The sequence below is a fragment of the Rhinatrema bivittatum genome, chromosome 3 (assembly GCF_901001135.1).
Source record: "Rhinatrema bivittatum chromosome 3, aRhiBiv1.1, whole genome shotgun sequence".
NCBI lineage: Eukaryota > Metazoa > Chordata > Amphibia > Gymnophiona > Rhinatrematidae > Rhinatrema > Rhinatrema bivittatum.
The window spans coordinates 52,584,860-52,596,279 of NC_042617.1; the positions used below are offsets into that span (position 1 = coordinate 52,584,860).

The 11,420-nt window shown below is 43.9% G+C and overlaps 1 protein-coding gene across 2 annotated transcripts in view; it reads right to left on the reverse strand.

Annotated features, from left to right (window-relative positions):
- Positions 1–10,604, reverse strand: part of FLVCR1 (feline leukemia virus subgroup C cellular receptor 1) — a 98,318-nt gene extending 87,714 nt beyond the window's left edge. For both annotated transcript variants that reach the window (XR_003855349.1, XM_029593226.1), the window contains exon 1: positions 9,657–10,604. Coding sequence is in view for 1 of the 2 variants with exons in the window: in XM_029593226.1 (XP_029449086.1) it covers positions 9,657–10,313 (657 nt within the window). In the remaining variant the exon portion in view is untranslated. The remainder of the gene's footprint in view (positions 1–9,656) is intronic.
- Positions 10,605–11,420: the final 816 nt, after the last annotated feature.

An 11,420-nucleotide genomic window follows, 5' to 3' on the forward strand; every position in this document is an offset into this window, starting at 1 on the left:
GAGGATGCATATGTGCCCTTGCCCATGGCATCACTTCCAGAGGTGCCGCCATTAGGCCAAGTAATTGCAGGTAGGACCATACGGTCGGAAGCAGAGTGTTCATCAGACGAAGCTGTGCCAGCAACTTCTGAATTCGAGCTTACAATAGGAAAACCTTGCCCTGTTTCGTGTCGAAACAAACCTTGATGTATTCCAACAACTAAGCGGCCTGAAGACTGCTCATGGCTAAGTTCACCACCCAGCCGAGTTCCTGCAACAAGGAAATCACCTTGCGAGTCCTCAGGCAGCTCTCTTCTAGTGACTTGGCTCTAATCAACCAGTCATCCAAATACGAGTGTAATAGGAGCCCATTTTAAGTCAGGGGTACTCAAACCGGTCCTTGCTGCCCCTCCCCCCAGTCAATCAGGGTTTCAGCATATTTCTAATGAATATGCATGTGATTTGACATACACTACTTCCTATGTATGCAAATATTCCTCATGTATATTCATTAGGCATATCCTAAAAAGCCAGCTGGCAGGGGGGCTCCCAAAGACCAGTTTGAGCACCCCTGTCAAGTGAAGATGCAATTTTGAAAATCTTTCAGCATTTGGATGTGAAACGTTACTGAACAGCAATTCCACCTTCACTGCGACAAGAGCATTGATTGGGAGCTGCTCAATATTGTCTGACCTATTTCAGAAGTGTGCGTTGTATAAAGAGTTTGAGAATCCCTTTTATTAGACCAGATGTTTCATATATACACACAGACTTAGGGACTTTCGTTTTTAGATTTTGTTTAATTTTTCCTAGCAATTTATCGAGGTTTATTATGACAGGAACAAAAGCAGGAGAAAATCAGTTGAAAAAAAAATAACTTGTTAATTTTTCAGATAACTAAATGAGTCTATTTTGTGGACAGAAGCCAGGATAATAAAATATTAAGGAGAGAGTCTCCCTCCCACCCATTTAGCAGCATCCCCACCCTATTCTCCATCCCCTAGCATGTCCCTCTCTCCTCACCTCCCCTGCATTGCAACAGCATTCATGCTTTCCAGTTGTGGCTCCAGGCTTCTCTCTCTCTTCAGCAGTTTGCTTGAAGCTCCTACAGTTTACTTTCAATCGCGACTACCAGAAACCTTATTAGTTCTGAGTTCAAGTCTACACACTTTGAAGTCGCAGTGCAACTAACATCTTTTGAGGCTGTACACTCTAATACAACAAAAATTTTTTAAGAAAAATTAGAAAAATATATGGGAAGATTATAGACCGGTGACTGTACCAACTCGGCTAGAAACCTCTGCTCATTGTCAGAATTATATGCCGGTGCTAAGGTCTAATCTTCTCTTTTACAAAAATAATTGATAAAATGGAAAAATAATAAAATTGATGAATAGAATATATGGTTAAAAATGTTTTGTTTTTTTTTTTAATAATAACAGAATAAAGTAAGATATTTTATTTGTAAATGGCAACTTCGAAATTACAGGACTCATTGTGGTACCTTCACAAGGAATATTAACTAGTGGATTTTTTGGCTTGAATATCAGTTTAAACTGACAACGAAGGACTTTACATTTACAATGCCAAATATGATTGGTCTACTAGGATTGCCAGAATTAATTTTAGAAAGCATGTAAAAGGTTCCATAACAGGTTTTCCAGCTAAGGCTGTGAAAATAAAAATCAATAAACAAAGAACAAATAAGGTGATACCTTTTCTTATTCTACTAACTTAATATGTTTAGTCCAATAAAAAAAAAAAAAAAAAGGTATCGCCTTAATTCTTTATTGACCTTTTAATTTCATGCAGTCAAGCAGATTAACCACCACCACATTACTTTATCCTGCCAAGGCTTTAACTGCTTTGCAAAATGTGTGGATCTGATTTTTCAGTTTTGCCTATTCCTTTGTGGGCTCTTTGTTAAATTATAATGGCGTGTATTGTTTGATAGTTGTCAGTGTCCTTCTATGCACTTTCCAGAGTTCATAAGCACCACAGAGGCTTCTTTGTCTGCCAGCCTAATGGTAATAATGTTCTAGTCATTTTGTAGAGTTATCTACTGCAGTTCTTTCTAGTTGAGGAAAACATTTCCCATTTGATGGAAAGTTGCGATTTTGCCCTATGCTGTTATGCCCACTTGGTGACAGTTTTGTATTTATAATCCACTAGTGGGGGGCATGCTCTCTTGGGAAGATGTAGTTTCAGGCGCTTTCCTAGAACATCCTCCAGCTTAAGAAGTTGAATTTCATTCACGTCACTTGAAGGACAGAATGCTGGCACCATTGAAAGCCGACCTCAGGTTGTGAAGCCACAGCACAGGAAACTCCATGTGGTAGTAGCACACAGGCAAGAGCTAGAAAACTAAAAAAAGGACACTCACAGAACCACAGGAGAACAAGTCACTGACGACTAATCTAAAACCAGCTTAAATGAATTCAAATAGAAGAAACGCTGCAATATTCCACACTGAGAACTGTGCCAGCACATTGTTGAGATATAAACTGATATGATGTGCATTCTAATGTCGGTATAGAAAAGCTGTTAAATATCACAGGCCCCTACGGTTACAGTAATATATAATATCCAATGCGGAAAGCTAAAGCAGGTCAGACGTTAAGACAGCAGAATAAACCTTCACAGACAAAACTTCAAGGAGAACAAGACAACACGTATAGAGAATGTTTTTCCAGGCTGTACTACGTACTAATGATTTCTTCTGAAAAAGTCAAACCCATAAAGAGACACCTGAAATTAAAACGCTTAAACAGTATGAAACAAAAGGGATGCTGGTTGCTTTATTCATCAATCTTCCTGCACACCTGCAAATTGTCTCTTAACTTGACCTTTGGAAGCCACCACCATTGTCGTAATCTAACATGCAATTTACTTTTTTTTTTTTTATTTGGGCAATATTACCTTTAAACTTATTCTATAATCCCTTCCTGAAGGGAGCACAGGTCTAGACAGTCATAAAGAGGGTAATTTTCACAAGCATTTCTGAGTTACAGTGTTAAAAACTTTAGAAGCCCTACAGTCCTTTACTTTCATATCTGGAGACACTCGTCTTGAGAAGTGAAAAATAGTTCAATCTTAACATAAAAAAATACATTAATTTTAGAGTTCTCTTACTTAGTAAGGTAACTTTCAAAAGATATTTCTGTGGTAAACCAGTTCTTTGCCTGCAGAAATGGCCCATTTTAAAGCTGCCAATCGATTTTCAGGTAAATGTACATGGGTATGTCATACAAATATAAGAAATGCCACATTGGGACAGACCAGAGGTCTACCCCCCTCCCCCTGATAACAGGGCAGCGATTAATAACATCCTATTCACCGGCATTGGCAACGAAATTGGAGGAGAATGCCCCCGCTCAGGCGTTGGGAGGAAGGAGCCTCAGCGTCGCAGGGGGACGTGACACTCACCCCTCCAGATCCTCGGCGCCCACTGATGACGTCTCCCAACGGCTCCCCCCGCGTTTGTCGAGAAGCAGCCTGCCAAAGGGGCGGCTGTGGTGTCGGCAGGAGCGGAACTCGGAGGAGATTTTAACGGCTTGTCCGAATCTCCTGAAGGTCCTGCTGTGAGCAGAGTTGGAGATAGTGAGGAGGTGGTCCGGACATCGACCCCCGAGCAGGGAAAAAGGGAGAGAAGTGACCGGCTGATGACGCTGGACAGAAGGCTGGATGAGAAAGTGGGCGAGTTAAGCTACTTTCAAATGCCAACAAAGCCAGCAAGGGTGACTCTCGACGCACTATAGGACTTAGTGGCCGGTTTGGGCAAGTCTCTGCATGAGACCAATGCAAAAGTCGAAACTTTCAATACAAAGGTGGAAAAATAGAAGAAAACGTGGGGAAAAGTGAATCCAGGATTGATTTGGTGGAAGTCACTTTGAAAACAAGTAATGATTGTACTACCAAGTTGATTAAAGATGTTACATTGGCCTCCCGTAGAATTGAAAATTTAAAGTACTCCTCCAAACATCTCAACCTCAGATTCCTAAACTTTCCTAAAATTGTGGGGCAAACAATTGTTATGACTCTTAAGAAATATTTCTTTGAAATTTGAAGCTTAACCAGCATGGTTTATCATGCATAGTTAAGCAATTTTTCTTTTCATCTCCACAAATGGCTAGATGACGTCTTGAAAATCAGGCTGAGATTATGGAGAATTTAACTCAGTACCTGGAAGATTCCTCAGTAGAATTGTGTGATAGAGCTACTCTTCTAGTTACCTTTGTATCAGAACATGATATGGGAATTGTGATGAGTTTCTTTAAAAATATGTCAAGCCCATTCTATGGAGCTATGGTGAGAATCTTCCCGAACCTTGCTCATGTTACACAGCAAAGAGGAAGGGAATTCTTAGCCTACAGATCACAAGTTAAAAGTTTGGGTTACTCTTATGTCTTGAGATATCAGAGTAGATGCATTGTGAAATGTAAAGATGAATGCTATGTTTTTTATTACACAGAGCAGCTCAAGTCGTTTGTAAATGCTAGGGTGATTTCTGTAATATCCCCTAGCGAGCACTAAGTGGGATCTAAGAATAGTATTTGTTGCCAATTATGCTAAGCCATTTCTTTATTATTATTGGTGTCTTAAGGCCTGGTGTAATATTTTCAGTGTTGCCTTTTCTTAGGTAAGGTGGTTACTGTTTAAGTGCTGGAAATTGGTGCTGTTTTGATGTGGGATGTTTACTATTTATGCAATTTCTTTTCAGACAGAACACATATCTTTTCCTTGTGTCATTTTAAACAATAAAAAGAATTACTGGACCTTTACTTTTTATTTCCGCCATGAATTGTAATGAGCAGTGTGTCACACATGTGAGCGTGGCCTGTCAGGTGTGTCATAATGGGAAAAAGGTTGAGAACTACTGGTCTAGACATGTGTAATGAGCAGAGTGTCACATGTGCGACACACTGCTCATTACAATTCATGGCGGAAATAAAAAATAAAGGCCCAGTATTATTGTTATTGATAAGAATGACACAAGGGAAAGATACATATACTGTCTGAACAGAAATAGCATAAATAGTAAACAGCCCACACCAAAACAGCACCAATTTCCAGCACTTAACAATAACCACCTTACCTAAGAAAAGGCAACACTGAAAATATTACACCAGGCCTTAAGACACCAATACATCTCCTATTAGGAAAACGGACCAAGTCAGGCTGCTATAGAGCCCTACACAGAAGCTACACGCCAGCAGAGAACCCCACCTGAATCACATGTGCTGACCCTCACCTAACAAAGAATAAAGAGACCAAAACACATAACTAGAAGCATGCAGACAAAAACTGAATTGGAAACCGCAACAAGCCAGAGGCTCTGTATGCAGTGTAATAAAGGGAAAAAGAGAAACATCACCCGTCCTTATAAAACAAATCAAGAAATATAAAATCAATAGCTGTAAAAACCATACTAACAAACAGAACAGATTATTTCAAACAGCGGATGAATGGAATATCCAATAATTAAAAACTCATATAAAAAATTTCTAGATACCAATAAAATATTTCAAAATAGCAGACACAAAGACCCAGTAATGAAAAATAAGGATACAAAAAAAAATTTTTTTATATCCAGGTGCCCTGAGATTGTTTTGAATTAGCAGGAGGAGGGATGGTTTGCTTGCAACTTTCTCCTCTCTCTCTCTCACACTGGCTCTCAATCGCTCACATATACACATGCTTTTTCTCTCTCACTTATATAGGCTCTTAATTACACATTTACACACACATGCTGTCTATCTTTTCACGCTTACACACACAGGCTTTCAATCACACACATACATGCTGTCTTTTTCTCTCACACACAGACTCATTCACATGCTTACAAACATGCTCTCTCTCGTTCTCTCATTTACACATACTCAATCACATACTCACATGCTCTCTCACCTCTCAATCACACACAGACACACATGCTCTCTGTCTATCTCATGTACACACAAGCTCTTAATCATACATACACATGATCTCTCTCAGACAAAGTATCTCAATCACACACATATACTTTTTCACACAAACAGGTTTTCATTCACAAACTTACATTCATGCTATCTCTCACACACAGGCTGTTAATCACACATATACAGACTCTCAATCATTCACATACATGCTATCTCACTCACACACATACACACACAGGATCTCAAATACACATGCTTGCTCATTCACTCGCCCTCCCCCCCTTTCCCGAACTAGCGGCAGCAGCCTCCTCCCAATCCTAAAGGCGGCAGCAGCCTCCTTCATTTTCAGCCCTCGAGGAGAAAGGAGTCCCAGCGGCTGCGGGGGCTGATGTCATTCCTCATCTTACTCCGAGCTGCTCTGCTCATCCTTCAGGCCGCGCCTCTCTTCTTTTCTTCATGCCGATGCTGCCCGCACTAGCATGGTCTCTAGTTCCCGCGCACGCACCCGCTGCTCATCACCTCTTCTTCCGGGGCGCGGGAAGAAGAGAGCAATGCCGGTGCCGCCGACTCCAGCTGTCCTGCTGCGTTCCGCCCGGGCTATCAGCAATTTTAAGCCCGGGCGGCGGACCTATTTCGCTTGGGTAGGGGGAGCAGCTGGGTCAGCGGAGGACCAGGAAGTGTGGCGACACACCTGCGTGTTCTTGACGACACACCGGTTGAGAACCGCTGGTCTAGAGGCCATGAAATGAAACTCCAAGGGGGGATGACTCAGAATTAACATCAGGAAATACTTTTTCATGGAGAGGGTGGTGGATGCCTAATGCCCTTCCAGAAGAGATGGTGAGGACAAGAACAGTAAATGAACTCAAAAGTGTATGAGAAACAGTGTGGATCCCTAAAGACTAGAGAGGTTGGAAATGAAGAAGAGGGCGCATGAGGGGGTGGTAACCTGCACGGAGTGGCAGTTACTACCCTTAACAGAAGAGACAGGGATTACTACCCTTAACCAATTAACCTGTTTGTGACAACTGCAATATTGCTTTGTTTCAATAGCAGGAGGAAAAAAGGGGAATTAGATTCGGAAGACAGCCAACTCTAGGCCCCGATTTTTACAGTCCAGGATGCTGATATGCAGACAGGAGTAAATCACAGGACTGCCTCTATGGCCAAGTCCAAAAAGCAATGCATGTTCAAGCAGTAGTGTCTAAATTATCATGAAGGCTGCTCACCCTGTAAGAGAGATTTTGTAATGGGTTTGACAGTTTGGTTCAGATTGTAAATACTGCTACACATAACCCTTTGAACCCACTGTCCCTGAATTCAGAGACAGCTTAATATTAACACCTGTTATCCCGGTAAACCCGTATAATCACAAACTGAATAACCAATACTAATATTAAAAATAGCTCATTGACAAAAATTATTGGTTTTCCCGAGGAAATTAGGGTTGACGAGTTTATCGCCATAGGAGCCTAGGGTTCAAAGGGTTAAAGCTTAGGGGTAACCTGCATGGAGCAACAGTTGCTACCCTCAACAAAAAGAGGGGTAACCTGCACGGAGTGGCAGTTACTACCATAAGAAACTTGCTGGGCAGACTGGATGGACCATCTGGTCTTTCTCTGCCACCATTTCTATGTTATTAATTATTTTATAGACTTCTATCATATCTCCTCCAGGCTCAAGAGCCCTAACCTGTTTAGTCTTTCTTCATAAAAAAAAGAGTTGTTCCACCCCTTTATCATTTTGATCGCTCCTCTCTGCACTTTAAAGTTCTATCTTTTTTTTTTTAATTGGATGACCAGAACTGCACAAATATTAAAGGTACAGTTACACCATGGCTCGATAAAGGAATTATGATATCTTCGGTTTTATTTTCCATTGATTTCCTTAAAATACCTAACATTCTAGCTGTTTTTTGACCAGCACTGCACATTGGTTTGAGAATTTTAGAAGTATAGTCCACCAATACCAAGATCCTTTTCAGGGCATCAACACCCAATACAGAACCCAGCATCATTTGGGTTATTCTTCCCTCTAAGCATTGCTTTGTATTTATCCACATTAAATTTTATCTGCTTACCAATAAGTTTAATCAGACTGAGCGGAGGTGTTCCCAAGGATGGAGGGGCTTGGACTTATACATATACTTTTAGGTTTTCAAAAAATGTGTATATAAAACTTATTCAACAACGTCCTGCATGCAATTTAGAAAGTGTAATTGAAACTTATCTTCCCAAAACTATCTGCACCCAAAGTATAAACTTACACAGACAGGCTCATTTAAAAAAATTAGTATAACTTGGGTACATTATGTTTACCTATACAGCAGAGCTTTCCAAACTGTGTCTCGCCTGCAGTGTGAAGGTGTCTCGCCCGGTCCACATAGCAGCAGGGCCGGCAGAAGCAGGGAACTACAGCAGGAAGATCGGCGGGGCATTGGTGGAGCTTACCTCACGACGGCCCGAAGAAAAGGGTCACGTTCACTCCTCCGCCTTCCTACCTGCGCAGCCCCGGAAGAAAAACATTGCCAGAGCCGCGTGGGCAGGAAGGAGGAGGATCATCTGTCGTGTACAGAAGAAGAGCAGCGTTAATGGACCGCCGTATATCCCAGGTCGCGGTGGCCCAAGAAGAGGAGGAAACCCGGGTAGTAGGGCCACTGTGAGAATGAGAACCTGATTGTGTGTTTGAGGGAAGAAGAAAGATGGAGAGAAAAGAAATAGAAAAAAAAAGGCCCCTGTAAAAGGAATTGGCAAAAAAAAACAAGAAAAGGAAGGTTGAAAAAAAAGCCTGTGACCAACAGATTAGAAAACTAAGATCAGACAGCAAAGATTTAAAAAAATTACTTTTTAGTGACTGCCATATGTTGCGTTTGGGAATGTGCAAGAGTAGCACTTTCTCTATGCCGATCTCGCAATGTACGAGATCGGCATAGAGAAGTGGAAGCCCACAAATATTTAATACTGCAGGGCCTGCACAGAGGAAGCAGCAGAACGGGCTTCAGTGCCAGTAGAAGCAATCAGTGCCTCCCCAAATATCCACATGGTAGCAGTGACAGCAGTAGCAGAGGAATGAGAGGGGCTCTGAGGTTGCTGGCAAAAGAAAGAGAGTGGGGGTCTGCCTTCAGTATGTGCAAGTGTATGAATAGGAGTCTGCGTGGAGGTGTATGTGTATGAATGTATGGGTGCCTGCCTGAGACTTTATCTGTGTATGAGAGTGAATGGGTGTCTTCCTGGGGTCTGTCTGTGTGAGAATAGATGCCTGCCTTTGTGTGGTATATATGTGTGTGAGAATAAATTGGTGCCTGCCTGGGGGTTTCTGTGTGTGTGTGTATGAATGTGTGTGAATGAATGTGTGCATGCCTGGGGGGTGGGGAGGGAACGGTATGAGAATGAATGGGAGCTGCCTGGCGGTCAGTGTGGGTGTAACATTATGTAATCCACAAATTTATATATTTAAAGGAAACATACATAAATTGCCAAAATACGTTTTGTTCGTTTAACACTTAACCTCTGGTTTGCTAGCAGACTGAATTACTGTGTCCTGAAATTATGTTTGGAAAGCTCTGCTATACAGAGTGGAGTTTAACGCCACTCCTATGCCTTCAAGAACAGTACAGGAAGAGACCAACCACTTTTCCTCCCCCCAATAATTTAAAAAATAATAAAAAAAAAAGACACACACAAAAGAGGTCCCCCTTCCCCAGCTCAAAAAAAAACTTGCCCACACCCGAGCCTCCCCCTGCCCTGCAGGGCCTCGCACCTGGTTGCCGATCACGGCAGTGGCACAGGCGGTGGACACCTCCTTGGGCCCGAACCAGACGGAGGCCACGCGCGAGGGCAGCCCCAGGATGAAGACCTGCGCCACTGAGCAGACCGTCTGGGCCAGCACGGTGACGCCGAAGAGCGCGCGCCCCACGCTCGCGCACTTGATCCACGCCCCGACGCAGTTGAGGCCGGAGCCCAGTAGGGCGGTGAGGCGCAGCCCGCGCGCGTCCAGCAGCCAGGTGGCGGGGAAGATGAGCGGCACGTACACCAGCATGTACACCATTGACAGCCAGTCGATCTTGTCGCTTGTCACGTGGTAGAAGTTCATGAAGATGTTGGTGATGATGCTGTACTGGATCCACTGGAAGGCGTTGACCAGCGAGTACGCGCTGAAGATGGCCAGCACGGCGAACCTCCGCGGGTAGAGTCGGGTCGCCAGCAGCTCCTGTTGCTCGGGCGGCGCCGGCAGCATGACCCGCCGTTCTTCCTCGGACGGCGGTGGCCCCCGCGCCTCCCCGTTGCCGATCGGGGAGAGGAGATAGCCGTCGCTCTCCTCCCGGTCTGCCATCTCGTTGTTCGGGTCCTTCTCTTTCTCCTCTTCCCGCGAATGGACTAAGTTCTGCTGCTGGTGTCCCATCTCTGTGGCGATCATGGCTGGAAGACGCCGGCGTAGCGCGGGAAGCTAGGGCGACTTTCTTGGTTATCCGAACTCGTAAACAAAACTATCAACTGTAACGCAATAAACCTCTTACTCCCCTCCGCTACCAAGGGCGATTTGTATTCGCCGGCCACGCACGACCCGCAAATCCACCAGCCCGGCGAACACACGCGTCTCTGACTCACTCCTCAACCAAGCTAATCTCAGCCGAGCCGGCAGATACATTTCTCCACCAATCAGAAAGCAAGAAGACCATCCCACATAACCAATAAGAAGCGACAGGCAGTCCCCATACCTTAAGGTGTGGAAGCTCCGAAAATCCTTTTCTATCTGGGAGGGCTGGTTTCTCGGACTGGCCGCTGATTGGTCGGTGCTTTGGTGGCTGCGGACGTGATGTGACGCGAGGACGGGCACGTGTAGTGTAGTGTAGGGGAGGCTGGCAAATGGGGTGTGACTTGCGGGTTAATTGTATGCTCGGGGTTCTGCAGTATTGAGGCGGCCCTCCCCTGAGCTGGAGTATTTGAGATACGCTTGCATGGTGTTTTGGTCTATAAAGCTAAGTCCCTGACTTTCCTTTTCCGGACCATTTTAGGGGAAAAAACTATTCATGAAATCCAAGAAAATAGAGACCGAAGACTCTAGAGCTCTAGTGTGTGCCGTTTTGGAACTTCACCATTTGAGTCTTGGTTTGAGACGTTTGAGACTTGCTGCCCTATGATTTCTTGGGGCAGCACCCCCCCCCCCCCCCCCCCCCCCGCCCCAGTTCTCGCCCCGTGGGCAGCATAATCTTAAATCCAGCATTGTCTGGGTTTATCCCATACATTTTGTTGCTGTATTTGCAATCACCATTTCCATAGAAAATTGTTTAAATACTTTGGGGCAGATGCAATACCATGCGCTAGCTACTGCGCACAGCTTAACACACAATTGGATGCATGTCTTGGACGTGCATTCACAAACCCCGATTCAGTACAGGGATTAGCGTGTCCAAATCACTATGTAGCTAATAGCGCTCATCACATGAAAATTCATGTATATGAGGTTATTAGCCAATCCCCACAATCCAATAAATTTTCCATGCGGCCAATGCACCCTTGCAAC